The sequence below is a fragment of the Phoca vitulina genome, unplaced genomic scaffold (assembly GCF_004348235.1).
Source record: "Phoca vitulina isolate PV1807 unplaced genomic scaffold, GSC_HSeal_1.0 scaffold38, whole genome shotgun sequence".
NCBI lineage: Eukaryota > Metazoa > Chordata > Mammalia > Carnivora > Phocidae > Phoca > Phoca vitulina.
The window spans coordinates 10,854,722-10,870,578 of NW_022589741.1; the positions used below are offsets into that span (position 1 = coordinate 10,854,722).

The 15,857-nt window shown below is 40.2% G+C and overlaps 1 protein-coding gene across 3 annotated transcripts; it reads left to right on the forward strand.

The window, feature by feature from the left end:
* The first annotated feature begins 267 nt into the window (after positions 1-267).
* Positions 268-14,778, forward strand: REXO2 (RNA exonuclease 2). 3 transcript variants are annotated; one of them, XM_032427971.1, is made up of 7 exons: positions 268-491; positions 1,466-1,549; positions 4,373-4,450; positions 5,045-5,156; positions 6,515-6,623; positions 7,996-8,049; positions 9,926-14,778. In XM_032427971.1, exons 1-7 carry the CDS (start codon positions 345-347, stop codon positions 10,053-10,055), a joined length of 714 nt encoding a protein of 237 aa, XP_032283862.1. In that variant the 5' UTR covers positions 268-344; the 3' UTR covers positions 10,056-14,778. The 3 variants fall into 3 exon arrangements, with proteins under 3 accessions (XP_032283862.1, XP_032283863.1, XP_032283864.1); XM_032427972.1 differs by lacking the exon at positions 4,373-4,450; XM_032427973.1 differs by lacking the exon at positions 1,466-1,549.
* Positions 14,779-15,857: the final 1,079 nt, after the last annotated feature.

Here is a 15,857-nt window from a genome sequence, read left to right on the forward strand (position 1 = left end):
AAGAAAGTAAGACTTCTTTCTCAACTAGGCGCTTTGCAACTAATCCAAACTCAGGAAATAACTGTGAAACGAATAAACTTAGTTCTGAAAAACATGCGCGTCCAGTAACATCCGAAAACACGTGGCGGGGGTGGGGGAACCGGTGGGAGCACCGGGCGAGACTCCAACTCCCATCATCCCATTCGGCAGCTAAGCCGGGCTGTTCAGGGCCAGCTGGCGCACAGGATGCTGGGACTTGTGGTTTTCGCTCCTGCGCCTCCCCGCGGGTTTGCGACGTTTAGCGACCATCGCGCCTGCGCCAGCGCCGGCTGAGAGGCTGGGGCCGTGGCGGCTCGTGCCGGGTGATGCTAGGCGGCTCCCTAGGCTCCAGGCTGTTGCGAGGTGTGGGTGGGAGTCGCGGGCAGTTCGGGTCGCGGGGTGCCCGCGAAGGTGGCGCAGCCATGGCGGCAGGGGAGAGCATGGCTCAGCGGATGGTTTGGGTGGACTTGGAGGTGAGTGCAGTCGGCGGGGGTGAGGGGAGGCGAGTGAGGTTCCGCGCGTAGACCGAGTAGCTGAGCCTGTCCGCGGACAGCGGCGGGTCCCTGGGTCTCAGGTGTGGCATGTGAGCGCCGCCGGGCTGTGTGCTGCGCGGGGCAGGTCGGCAGGCTGGAGTCCTGTAGGTGTTGGGGACTGTGCTGGGCTGTGGGGTTTGTTTTCCAAAGGGAAGAGTCATCCATATGGCTCCCCCCAGTCCCCTCCACCCAGATGTAAAGCTCCCTAACGCTTTGGTTCCTCTGGGTTTAGGGTCACTGGGGTGGGGGGTTGGGACAGCGACTTTGCTAGACTCCAGACTCTCCTTCCGCAGTCTTAACAGGACCCTAGGTTGTTATAGCTGGACGGGACTCCGGAGATGACTCAGCCTTACCTCTTATTCCATAAACGAGAAAACCGAGGCCCAGAGAGAGGATTGAGCTCATTCAAGGTCACGCTGTTAGGTTCTGAGTTGGGACTAGAACCCAGTTCTGATCCCTCGAGGTTTTCCATACCCATGCCGAAGACTCCCCCCTCGGTTGAACTTCAGTTTTCTTATATATGAAATGGGGGTAGTAACAGTGCTTTCTACATTAGATTGTGATGAAGATCAAGAGGTGTAATTAATATGAAAACTTTGTAAGCTGCAGAGATGTAGTGATGTGAGTAGTCTCTTACCAAATTGAATGCTGTCAGCACTCAATTTTGCTGACTTTGCATCTGTCCTACAGTAGAACTGGGGTGTCTGACATATAGCAGGCCCTTGGTAAATACTCACTGAATAAGTGACTCATATTTAGTGTCTTGGGGGCTTGCCAGAGAAGCATTGTTGTCTCTTTTATCCTGGCTATGGGATATAAATGGAATATGCTTGAGGGAATTACTGTTCAATAAAATTGGGTAAAATAGACCAGAAAGATGGTTTGGTGTGTTACATATTTATTTTTGGTTGCAGATGACAGGATTGGACATTGAGAAGGACCAGATTATTGAGATGGCCTGTCTGATAACTGACTCTGATCTCAACATTTTGGCTGAAGTAGGTGATGCCACGTAATACAGTCATACTGTTTAGAGTGTATTAGAAATCTAAATCATTTTTCCCCATCTCTTTATTTAAAAAAATAAGAAAACTGAGGTCCATATAGGTTAAGTTCCCAAGGAATATGCTAGGTCATGGTAGGGTTGGTTCTGGAACCAAAGTAGTCTATCTCACAGTCTAGCTATTTTACAGTTATCCATGCCAAAAATTACAGAAACCTACATGCCCTTGTTTACTGAGGCCTTACTGTGTGCCTCCCACAGTTCTAAATGCTTTACATGTATACACTGTTAGTGCTTACAACAACTATAAGGGAGGTGGTTGCACTCATAGAAGAGGACATTTTGGCACGGAGATATTGGGTAATTTTCCCAAGGCCACCTGGCTTGTTACTGGGGGAGTCAGGAATTTAACCCAGGTGGTTTGAGTAAAGTACTTCTAACCAATAAGACAACCAGCTATTGTGTCATCAGGATTAGTGACTCAGGCCAAAATATCTGTATGTCATCACCTTAATTTTAACTCGATTCTCTATGTCCAGTTTCTGCCTTCTCAACTAGGATGTGTGGTTGTCTAGATCTATATTAAGATTTTAGAATTCCTGTTGAGGCAGAATCAGAATACTCTCTTGTTGATATATTGGGCATGATTAAGGTTTTAACATGCTGCTTTTAGCTGAAACATTAAGCAAAACAACACACCTGTTGTCTTTTGGCCACTTATGAAGCATTTGAGAAGTGTGTGAGGGCGTCTGGTCTGGAATTGGTCCCTGGTCTCGTATTGTCAGGATTTTCAGAGGCCATAAGAAACTCTAGAATAGGAACACAGTGGGGATGTTTGTGGAAAAGGTAGTCCTGTTAAAATCAATTCCCAGAGAGCAGGAGTGATGTGCTGCTGACACTGGATAGACTTCATAAATGCACAGTAAGACTTATCTTGGTAGGTAAGGGACAGGAGAAGGTATTTATAGATGAATTGTGACTTTTGTAGAGTACCAGGCATACATCCTGGAGTACCACTTGATACATCAGCTGGAGGAGAATCATGAGACTTTGTATTTCGCATCATAACAACTAGCTCCTTTTCTTTCTTTCTTTTTTTTTTTTTTTTTAAACATTGTATAAATAAAGTTCTGCGTTTTAGGTTTGGTTGTTTTTTCCTGTCACTTGGAATTTAGTACGGATGAATAGGGAAGAGAAGTGTCTTTATTTTGTGAGTCCTACTTACCCTTGGCTGAAGAAGAGTTTTTCCTTTAGACTGTTGATATAATGTGAAATACTGACAGTTTAATGGACCAGTTAGTTAATATGTACCCTGGAGGAAATTTGGGTCTGTATTCACACAGCTGCAGATGAGTGTGGCATTTGTAAATAGACTCAGTCAGATGAGGATAAGAATGTTAAAAAAAAAAAAAAAAATATGCTCAGGGCTCTTAAGTGTCCTTTCTGTGGAAAATATGTTTTATTCTTATATATGAGTCTGAGGAAAATGTTTTATGCTGGTAGAAGAGTAAACATCCTACCCTGAAAATTTTTCTGTAGGTAGCTTAGTGTGCCAAACTGGGACCTAAAGTAAGTTAGATAGCCTTAGATTAATAGTTTGCTTTTCCCATCATGGTTTTTTGAAATTGTTTTTTGTTTTTTTAACAGTATGAGGTTTTTTGGTTTTTTAAAAAACTAATCAGAACAAATTTTTTGCTTCTTGGGGATTGCCTTTACCAGTTTTCTTATTTGGCTGAAACTCCCTGTTAGTTTTAAGATGTCAAATAGTCAAATTCTAGTCATTCCTCTCAGTGATCGCAAATTATTTTTACCACCTTAGTAGTAATAATACCTTGGATTCATAGAATACTTCCAAAAGTTCAAAGAACTTTGATATCTATAATTTCTTTTATCCTATGTTAAACATTCCGTTGGGGGGGCAGTTTGTTATCGCCGTCGTACAGGGGAAACTATACCCATGAAGGCTTATTTTAATGCCACAAGTCAGGCTTCTGTGACTGCTGGGACTCCGTCTGAGACACTCAGAAATTCAATGTTCTGTTAAATGGAGTGAGGATTTGAGAGCCACGTGTTACTTTTTTTTTTCTTTTTCCAAATGTTGCCAGTTGCCTTTTTAACCTTTTGATACAAAAATATTGTTAAAATTAAACAGTATAACTTTATCCAAAATGTATGTGTAGAAAGCTGGTTTTTTTTGCCCTGTTCTGCTGCTGCATCCTATTCCCCAAAGTTTGTATATTTTCTTGGTATTTTGTATGCATATATAAATGTGTGTTTTTTTATTTAAACACGTGTACACGAAATCACATGCACATATATACCGTTCTGCAGTTTGCTGTTTTCACTTGGCAGTATAGACACTTTCCAAAATGCACTAGTTAGAGGTTGGCGGCTCTTTCTGAAAGAAGACCGAATAGTAAATATTTTACGCTTGGAGTTCCACATATCTGTCACATGTTTGTTTTATAACTCTTTACAAATGTAAAAATCATTCTTAGCTTGCTGGATTAAAAAAAAAAAAAAAAAGCCAAAGGCTGGGGCTATAGTTTGCTGATCCTTGACAGACAACCAATGTCCTCTGTTAGGCATTTCACTTTCCAGAGGTGTGTGTGCGTGCGTGCGTGCACGCGCATGTATGCATTCCTTTTAGCCATTGTAAACAGTGCTGGAATGAATAAGGACCACTTACAGAGATAACAAAGGGCCCTCCTCTCTTTCTCTGCTATCTATCGAATCCTGACAGCAGCGTAAACTTTACCTCAGAAACCACGGTTATCCCTGTCAATTCTGGATGACTAATGGCTTTTCCCATCCACAGGGTCCTAACCTGATTATAAAACAGCCAGATGAGTTACTGGACAGCATGTCAGATTGGTGTAAGGAGCATCATGGGAAGGTAACATTACCAAAATAACAGGAGTGCTGCTATGGGGATCAGTAACAAGCGTGTTGCTCCCACATCTGAATCCTATACCATTGTTGGATGGGATTCTAAAAAGGGTTAGAGGAAGATTGCTTGGCGAGCCTGGGAGACTGCTTGCTTGTTTACCTGTCATCTTTGGGACCTCTCGAGATCATCTCCTGAATGTTCTCTTTTTTCCTCTCCTGCATTCAGTCTGTCGCGAACGCATTGCGGATTGTCAAGTATTGCTCAAATCAGTCTTTTGGATAAGGTTAGACATCAACTTTCAGAAAAGGGGGAATGCTGCTTTCCTGTTAATAGTTGTTTCTTCCCAGAGCTTGGACTTTGAGCACCATCTTTTTTTGACTGTGTGGAAATGCTATTAACAATCAGGAACATAGCTTATTTGACCTGGATTCTTTAAGAAAAAATCAGAGCAAAGATGGCAGTTTCAATGTGAACTTGAGCTTTATAAATGGTCCATCTGTGGTTATATTTGCCCATTTTAGCAGTGAAGTTTCATTTCTGGATGCCTTTGAAAACTGACTTGATGTGTTTCTGGTGGGGGCTGGGGATTCTCTCTTGCAGTCTGGTCTAACCAAGGCAGTGAAGGAGAGTACAATGACATTGCAGCAGGCAGAGTATGAATTTCTGTCCTTTGTACGACAGCAGACTCCTCCGGGGCTCTGTCCACTTGCAGGTAAAATCCAATCCTATGTATACCTTGTAGATAGTCTTCTATTGTAGTGGTTCAAGAGACTGCAGTTCCAGAAAGATCAACTAAGACCATCATGCCTTCCACTTACCCTGACTTGGATTATACATCTTAATTTTCTGTTCAAGTTTCCTTGTATAATTTATAACATGAGTATTGGGAAACTGCCCTGAAACCCAACATGGGATCTGGGGTACATAGACTCATTCAGTAAAATTTTCCTTCATACTTTTATTATGGAAAAATTTCACACGTACAGGAAAGTTGGATTTGGTAATGAATGGTTTAACCTTGCGCCATGTTTGTTTTACCTGTCTGTTTTTTTGTCGGACATTTGAAAGTAAATTGTAGGCGTTTTGACACCTCATTTCTAAATACTTCATCAAGCATTTCCTAAGAATAAGGACATTTTCTTATGTAGCCACAGTATCATTATCACATTTAAGGTAATTAAAAATAATTCAGTAATATCATTTGACATCTAGTCCACGTGCAAAATGTCTAATTGTTTTTGAACCAGCACTCAGTCAAGACTCATGCATTTCATTTGGTTATTATTGTCTCTTTAGTCTCTTAATCTAAAATGTCCACCTTTTTTTTTTTTTTTTCCTTTTTTCCTGTGTGACATTGACTTCTTAAAGAAACCGGGCCAGTTCTACTAGGATTTTGAAAGTCCTGCCATTGTCAGAGGAAAGTTAATGGTCTGTGGAGGTGTATTTGCATTTGTATATGTAAATTGATATGATAACCTACACTTTCCTTAAATTTCATTAAAAAAAAGTTTTGACATTAAGTATTAGAGTATATGTTGTATATATATTTTCCCTCTAGTTAGTGTGGCTGCTGTCTGTTTTAAAGTACTTATTTAAAATTTAGTGTTTTTAATATAAATTACTGTATGGAAACATGAATATGGATATGATTTGTTAAAATTGGAATGTGAATAAAGCTTTATTTACTTAATGTGGTTCAGTTAAGTTTTTAGTGTTAATAGTGTGGCTTTCATGACACTGGGAGAAAATTTGCACATCTGATATGATCTGAAAAAGTAACAAATAGATTTGTGCATTATTTTAAGTATGTGGAATGGTAGATTTATCCTTTTGTCCATAGAGAGGCTGTTTATAAATTTATTATGAGCTAGACTGACTACTCAGAAGTCTATACTTGTAACATAATCAAATGCACTCAAACCTGATTTAGAAATTCCGAGATGCTTTTAGGAATTGTTTGACTTAAAAAAAAAAAAAATCCTCTCCATTTCAATACCAGTTAATGAATTTTTATATCCTGTTGTATATTGCTAGAAATACACAGATGCAGTATGCTTCGTGTCTTTCTAGGAAATTCAGTTCATGCAGATAAGAAGTTTCTTGACAAATACATGCCCCAGTTCATGAAACATCTTCATTATAGAATAATTGATGTGAGCACTGTTAAAGAACTGTGCAGGTAAGGGCTATATTTAGGATCCATTAAATTGCCTCATTTAGCATGTTTTAATTGAGAATTTGTGGAAAGTAATTGAATAGAACGATAGAATTGCGGGTGCCAGGTGGGTGCATAACTTCATCCCTTTCTCACTTGGACAGGTCCTTAGTTGATTCTGGACTGGTGAGAAATGGGGGAAACAATGTTGAAAATCTTCTGTATAAATTTCATTAGTCCAGAAAATTTATTGAACACCATTATGTGCCAGGCATTGGCCTATGTGCTGGGAACGTAACAGATGAAAAGCCTTGAAATAGCATAGAATCTAGTGGGTTGAGAGATGTGTAAAAAACACACCTGACTCATATACTGTATGATGACTTCTGTAATGGAAATGTGCATATTGAATATTGAGGGCACCGGGGGAAGGAGCCCCTAGCTGTTGGAGTGAAGAATGGGAAGTCGGGGAAAGCTTTACCTAGGAAATTTAAGTTGAGATGTAAAGAGGAGTTGGATGTTTTCCTGGCATTTAAATGAGGCAGGAGGATTCCAGAGAATGGTCAGAAGTATGAAGAAATGAGGGCTCAGGAAGATAAGGGAATTACAAATAGTTCATCAATGCCGGAGTGCCAAGCATGCAGTTTGCAAAAGGTGGGAGGTGAGGCCAAATCGTGAAGGGCTTGTATGGTGGGCTGAGTTGGTTAACATAAGGGATGGGGTTCCTTTCAAAAAGTGTAAGTAGAGCAATGAGTGATACGATTAGGTCATTCTGATTATAAGGTGGCAAGAAAAGAGGGAGATAAGAAAGGAGATTTTTGCCTTATCTTGAGGGAAGAATGAGCTAGGGACATGGCATTTGGGTGGCAGAGAAGGGTGCAGAGAATGTCCCATCTGCGACATCTCTTGGCATGGTATGGAATGCTTGAATGGGGGAGTGAGGGAAAGGAAGATCTCTAAAGCAATTCTAGTGTTCCTGGTTTGGGCAGGTAGGCAGATGATGGAATTGTTCAAAGATAAAGGGGAAAATAGGAGCAAAAGCAGATTTGGTGGATGGGAGAAGGGAGGTCTTGAGGATAAGTGTAGTTTTATATATGTTGATTAGAAGTGTCTAATGGATTTGTAGGTGGAGATGTCCAGCAGGTGGTTGGCTATCCATGACAAATTAGGAGACGGCTGGAATGGAGTGAATCTAGGAATCGTAGACATGGGTGAGCTTGCCTAAAGAGAATATCTAGGGTGAAGAGAGGGTGGAAAAGAGAGTCCCAGGCAAGGAAGCATCTTGATAGTCACAACCCAAATGCCTTTTTCAGTGTTAATAAATGACTGGAAGGAGGTAATTATCCAGTATATTTGAGACAGTTTCCTTTGAGAGTTCCATTTTTGCTGTGTATAGACGCTGGTATCCAGAAGAATATGAATTTGCGCCAAAGAAGGCTGCTTCTCACAGGTAAGTTTGGGTCCTTCCAAGCGCTTGGCAATCTGACACACATACAACCCCCAAATTCCTGACTGCTTAAAATACTGTCTGTTCTCTACTCTTTTTTCTTGGGGGGAAAAACAAAGGTCAACTAGCATAAAGATATTTTTTTTTTTTTTGCTAAGATTATTAGAAATTCTCGTCAGGATTCTAGTAGTCCTTTCTGAGATGGATAGCATCTTTTAACACTAAAAGATAGCTTAGTTTGTAGGTATGATGAAACAGTCTGTAATCTTTCTAGTAATGAGCAGTATTGATATTCTTCCCAGCAAGGATACGAATACTTGTAGCCACTTAAAATTAATTAGAACACTTTGTGGACAGTTATATAACATAGCCTAACTTTGACACTTTCGAGTGTTTCAGATCCTTTCTATTAAGTCTGCAGACTTAGGCACAGGTACACAAGAAATTTGAAGATTTTGTTTATCCAGTGTCCTGTACTGGCTCTTTTACTTTTTTTTTTTTTTTTTTTTTTTAATTTTATCATCGTTCAGGAGGAACATAAAACTCGGTTGGGGATTTAGCAGCTGACTTCTAAGGGCAGCCTTGAGTTCATCCCTTTGCTGAGTGCCTACGTGCACAGTTCTAGGCAAACAGAAAGACCGAATCCCTGCTATAAGGAGCCTGGCATGCTAGTGTTTCTTTACGGGGGGATTGCATGGACCACAGCACAATACAGGTTTAGAATACCTTATCTGAAATAATTAGGGTTTGATGTCTTTCGGATTTCGGAAATTTTCAAGCTTTAGAAAGGTAGTAGTGTATTTGTGGTATTTACCATTATATAACATGCCTTAGAAGGTCTGAAGAAGCATCCCATGGGCAAACACATGGATGTTTCTGCAGCGAAATGTACAGACATGCACACCAAATGGCATAACTGATGAGTATAAACAGCCCCATGTCAAGATTGATCAGGTTTTGCCACAGAGCGAGTCACAAAAGTACTTTGGATTTTCAGATGTTTTTGGATTGAAGTGTTGTAGGTAAGATGTTGTGTACCTTGATTTAGTCTGCTCTCCACCACATATCCAATACCAGGGAAGAAAGCAAAACTGTCGTTTTAGCCACAACAATAACCATCGTAAAATTCTCGCATGAACATCTGTGCGGTTTATTCTCTAGAAGAAGCCCTTGGCTTATCATTCAGAGCTTACTGATTGACCTGCAGACAGGTCTCGTAATCTCGGTTACTTGATTTCTCAGACTACAACAGATGAGAGCATTTTGGAGAAGAGAGGGTGTTGTAGCTGATGGTAGCACAAATCTCTACCAGAGAGGAGGTAGATCCTCTGTTATGGTTAGGTACTGTCTGATGATCAGTGTTTATTATGTCTGAGTCACGAGTCATGTTTGAGCAGGTCAGTATATTTTATATAGGGATGTCTCTAAGTATTGCACAGTGTTTCCCAAACTCTGTTCCATGAGCTGTTAATGATTATTCCACACATGTGGTTAAGTTTTAGAAATCCTGTGTGCCTAGTACAGCCTCCCCTTGGAAATTCACAGTACACATTAGTAAATAAGTTCAGGAAAGGAATGCTTGATCTAGTTTTTCCTAAACTCACTTAACCCTAGAATTCTTTTTTTCCGTGGAACACTTCACCATCTTATAGGACAGTTTAGGAGACTTTATAATCTGATATATTTTAGGAAATTTTTTTTAATCCGACTTTTTTTTTTTTTAACAAAGTACCTAAATTTGCTTTATTGGAATGTTCCTCTTCTTGGTGGTGTTGGTGGCATTTGTAGTCGCACCTGTTGTTACTTGTAAGAAGTTACGTTGTCGATCGCTTCCTTCCTCCGTGGACATTTCAATTCAGTATGATGTGTTTGCTTGTAGGGCGCTTGACGACATTAGCGAAAGCATCAAAGAACTTCAGTTTTACCGAAATAACATCTTCAAGAAGAAAACAGATGAAAAGAAGAGGAAAATTATAGAAAACGGGGAAAATGAGAAGACTGTGAGTTGATGGCAGTTCTCATGCTGTCAGCACATAGTTCTTGGGAAGCAGCTGCTGGTGGTTGTGTTTGGTTTTGTTTTTTGTTCCTGCTGATTGCTTGGCACAGCACCTTCTTTCAGTTAACTTGCGTCTCCAGATTATTCAAGCAGACAGCACCTGAAATACCATTTTTCTCCTAACATTCTGTTTTCATTTATGGCACAGCAGCTCTTCTGTAAGTACCAGGTCATGTCCATCCCTTGGTACATATCTGCATTTGCTTTTAGACCATTTCTTTTGTTTAAAAATAATAATAATAATAAAGCTAGTTCTATTGAAATGCAAACGTTTTTGTACCATCTATTATTTAGTAGTTTGAAATGGTGGCTTTTTTCTCAGTGGTATGGCTAATGTTTAAATTCTCATGATGACATCAGGGATGGGTTAACTTTTCGTATGTTAAACAGCAGGTGAACTTGCTCTGTTTTGCTTTATACATCAAGAATAGAATAACTGGGGCAAATCTGGGCTCATTGTTACAGTTACCAAACTCACCGAGCTCTGGAATGGCTACTTTTCACTGCACCCAAGAAATTCAAGTCCGAGGGATTGGACTTGAGAGGGATTCTGTAAGTAAGGTTTCTTGAAGAGATATTATGTGTTATGCTATCACTGTGCTCGTTTTATAAAACGTTGGCTGCCCAAGGTGTAATGCAGAGGGTGTATTAGAATAATCTGTCTGTGGAACACAACTCATTCTGACAAATGTCCTCTTAAGACAAGAAGTCAGAATTGGGAAGGCCCATGGGGGCTTCTGCCTGTCCTAGAGAACCACTGGATCTCAAATTGCATTCCTCAGCCCATTATGGCCATTATATGAACATAGCAGTGTGATCCTAATGTGCGAGAGTTGCAGATACAGAAATCACTAGACTGTAGATCAGAATTATCATAAGTTTATGTACTAAGTTGTTTTAGCTTTGCAACAACCATGTGAGTAGAGAAAGACTTGAACTTTTTCCAGATGAGTCAATTAAGGCTCAAATTCGTAAGTACAGTTAAGTGTAAGCTGAAGAAACATAAGTCTGCTGAGTTTTCTGACCAGTGTTCTTTCTGCTGTCTGGAGTTGCATGGATTTTAGCTCATGTGCCATCTTCAGTGGTTTGGAAGACAGGATTGTATCCTAGTCGAGGACAGGGCTCTTGAATCAAACTCTGGCTTCAAATCTGAGCTTTGAGACCTGAGTTGCTCTGCCAAGTTCACTTCTCTAAGCCTTGAGTTTCTTATTTATAAAACGAGGATGATGGTACCTGACTTAAAGAATAATGTTAGAATGAAATGCTTCCCATGTAGTTCTGAGCTCAGTGCTTGGTACACAGTGAGCACCCTGTTGTGATAACTAATGCGCAGTGAGAGTGGATTCGTTCAGTCCAGGATCTCTGGGAAATGGTGCTATGATTGATTCGCTATGGTGGCTGGGGCATTATTTTAAATCTGTGTTCACTTAATGGCCTGTGACTGACTGTATGTTGCTGAAGATTGTTTCACTGCCAGTGTGACTTTGACCTGACTTAGTGCTTCCAACTAAAATTTGGCAAGATAGTCTTCGTCCTTGCTCGGCTCTCAGGAATGTCATAAATTCTAATGCGAGAATAGATAGGAAAACACAGGGCTTAAGAAAGGTTCCAAGGAAGCGGATGCTACTGTTAATGCTGCAGGGGTTCTCCCTACAGCTGGCCTGTGTATTCATCAGGTTAATGGTTTGAGCCCCACTGTTTAGTTTTCTTAAGAATTTTAGCTCCTGGTGTTCATTTTAAATCTCCCGTCCCATGAATGACCTGCTCACTGATTTAATCCTCTATTCCTTATCTTCCTAATGGAGCAATATCCCCTGATGGAGTACGTGTTAATTTTTAGCAAGATAATTGGCAACCTGTGAAATAAGCAGATCTGGTCTGATGCAGGTCTGTATGAAGACATGATGGTTCAGTGATCAGTTCATTATTTATTAGTCTGCTTTAAAAAAAAAAAAAGAAAAATTTAAATTGGTAGTGCTGGTAACTGATTTCACGGGGGATTCCTGAAGCCATGAAGTAATTTCTGTGAAATGAACTGCCATACAAATTGGTTTAAATATAACTACAGCCTTAAGAATGATCAGTATGTTTGTTTAGCAGAGCTTGCTGTTCCAGCACTCCCGAGAGCTTTTCATTTGGTGGTTCTTCTGGCTGTGCTGTAATTATCCTGCAAGCTATATTCATAGGATTATCCAGGTATATTTCCCCTGAATTAAACTCATAAGGTGAATGAATTAGTACAGTGATGATAGTCTCCAGTCAGCATTCCTTGAGTGCTCATGGTTATCTTGCCATGACAGTGAGTGTGTATGGGCAAGAAAGACCCCTTTTTTTCAGTAGCTTAGCCATAGCAGATAAGGATGGAGCCTGAGACCCCTGTGTTTTTTCGTTTACAAAACAATAGATCTCTTTATTAATAAACCAGCCAACAAATTCAAAGGGAAATCGATAGTTTCCTTTGACAGAAGTGGTGGTATTATATATGTAAGCCTTAAAGAAAAAAGGTAAGAATAGCTAGTTGTAATGTTCAAGTGCAATTTTGTCATTAAATAAATTTTGACATATTGATTGCCTTGTGATAGTGCATGACAGTCCTAGGTACACTCAGGCGTTTACATCTTGAAAAATTAATAAGCAGCAGGACAGTGGAAAATTGGCTGTTAGGATAAGGCATCTGTAGCAGATTGATGAAAGCAAAAGCTCTTATGTTCTGTATCTTCTGATGAGGCAAAAGCTGTTAATGCTCTGGACTTCGCTACAATGCTCTAAACTTCGCTACATGCTATCTGTTGTGAGTATTGAGTTTGGGTTATTTGACCAAAGCCTTTTAATTTTATGCGGCTCCCAATTATACCATAGCCACAGTGCTCATGGAAATGAAGAGTTTCTCCTTAGTTTTCTGCTGAGTAGAAGAGTACTTGAAATTTTCTAAGAGGTCTTAAATCTACTACACACACACACACCCAAGGGTAACTATGTATGGATATTTATTTAGCTTGATGTTTCTTTTCCCCACAATGTATACATATATATAAAAACATTAAGTTGTGCCCCTTAAATATATAATTTCTGTATGTCCGCTATCTCAATTAAAGGCTGCTAAAAAGAAGGGATTATAAGTCTTCATTTCACTAAAATGTAGACAGATGTAATAGTTGCTTTCATAACTGACTTGTCAAGTCGAGTGCATCTGACCCGAGCTTTAACTTGGTGTCCGGGGGAATTTAACCAGTATCGTTTTGCACCTGGGTTGTAATACCACTGGTATTCTACGGTACAGAAAACAGGAGTCTCTCATTCAGGAATAAGCCCTAGAAAATGGAAAGATTCAGGGAATGTGGAGCAAAAATATGCTCTTGTGCAAATGAAAACCTACCATAAACGGCCTGCAGAATCTTTGGGGACCGACGAGAGTTTGCATACTTTGGGGTACACAGCTGTGTGACTTGTACAGGGCACCGATCCCCCCGTGCAAAATCTGCACATGTAACTTTTCTGCCCCGAAACTTTCCTAATAGAATCTCTAGAGATCACTTTCCCGCGCAGTGCTCACGCGGGGATGATTAGTGCCACCCAGCATTCTAAGTGGGTATTCGCAACACTTGAGCTCACTGCAGCAGCAACAGGTGGTGGCTGTGAAATTATCACGGTAGTACAGTTTATGCAGCTGTGATTTAATACTGCATCTTCGTATTCGCTTACATTTCTCTCAACTATGAATGGTGCAGGGTATGATCTGTTAGTGTAAGTTTTGGTAAATTGTAACTTCTTATAATCGATTTGTATATAGTTTATGGTAGTAAATGTTAAAGAAGTATCTACATATATTTTGTGCATTTGTGACATACCTAACCTTTTCTTAGTTTTTTCCATATTTCCAGGCTATGCAGCTCGTCTGTGAGTTACTTCAAATTGTCGCAAATCTCCAAAATTTTTCCCACATGTTTATTGAAAAAAAATCCACATACGCGTGGACCCATGCGGTTCAAGCATGTGTGTTCAAGGGGTCAGCTGTACTTAGTGCCACTGAACTCACTACACTTAAAATGGCAAAAATGGTAAATTTTAGGTATATTTTACCACACACAAAAAAAGGATGCATAATTTGACACAGCCCATTTTCAGAATGATCCTGTCTTAGGACGAATGTGTAAATGAAAGCCGGCCTGGAGGAGCTGAACTTGTGGATGCTTGCTTGTGCCCTTGGGAAGAAGATCTTCTGTTTCCCAATTTGGAATAGGAGGAGGTGGAGAATTTAGGGAGCTGCTTTCTCTTATGTCGGCATCAAAGTGGTATAAGGAATGACTGGTTTTACTTACAGACAAAGGAAATTTAACAAATATCCTTTGGGAGCATCCAGCCTTCTTCCTGCCTTTAAATTTAGTCCCATGAGAGATGCTTCTGATTTCTGCATTAGGTGTACTTCCTGCACCATCTAGGTTAACTGGCTCATGAAGGCTGCCCTGGCATCCAGGCCTGGTTTGCTTCTGTGGGAAAACCTCTCCATTTTCCATTCTACTTCACCAGCTCTCTCTAGTAGGTAATAGAATCCACTGTTAAGTTAGAGACCTTATGTAGTAAATATTTTGACTCTTCTTGGTTATACTTCCTCTGTCCATGTCATTTGTTTGTTTGTTTTTTTTAAATTTTATTTATTAGAGAGAGAGAGAACATGAGCGGGGAGGAGGAGGAGCAGAGGGAGAAGCAGGTTCCCCGCTCAATCCCAGGACTCCAGGATCATGACCTGAGCTGAAGGCAGATGCCTAACTGACTGAGTCACCCAGGCGCCCCTCCCCCGTTAATTTTTTTATACATTCATCTTTACTATTCAAGGGTTCTAAAGTATTTCATTCTGCCTTGTACCTTCTTATTCTGTCGTTACAGTGCTTTGCGAAATATGTCAACATGATAGCCCCATCATTTTTATATTCACATTTGATAACTAGCAGAAAGCCAAGTCAGAAGAAAAGCAGGACAGATACGAGGGACACCGTGAAGGGAATTCCTAGCCGTTCCTAGAGTGGAATAGGAGGAAAGGAGCTCTTGTTTGAACTACATGTTCAACATAAGCTTCCAGAAATGTGGGGGTTGGCCTGACATGCTCCAGGGCCTGCTTTTATAGAAAAACTTGTTTCTTCCTCTATCAGTATTAGTTTTCCACAGCTTTGGGTTTTATAAATAATAAAAACGTTAAGTATTTGGATACTCTCTAGAGATTGCCAATGTTTATTTTGCCAGATAAGGATGTTAAAAATACCATCTTCTATCACCATTTCAGAAGAGAAAAGGCATTTTAAAACATAACAAAGGGGGCGCCTAGGTGGCTTAGTCGGTTAAGTGTCTGCCTTTGGCTCAGGTCAAGATCCCAGAGTCCTGGGGTCTGGCCCTGTGTGGGAGCCCGCTTCTCCCTCTCTGTGATTTCTCTCTCGCACTCTCAAATAAAGTCTTAAAAAATAACGGAACATAATTTCAGAATGAGGAACAGGTACTTTAAGTGGAATACATTTAGTTTTGTGAAAAATCCAGTTGTGTCCTTATTTTCATTGCATTTCAGGTTGATTTAAAAAACATACCATCTTAATCCTGGGCCTCTATCAGTTACTAGACTGGAGTTTGGGAATCACTGGTATATTTATGCTTGGGATGGGACATCTCTCCAAAACACTCCTGGGAGAGGAGAGAAAGAAGGTACATTCTATCCTACCGAAATAAATCTTTTTTGACAATTATTAAATGAGAGGAGTTGGAAGATACG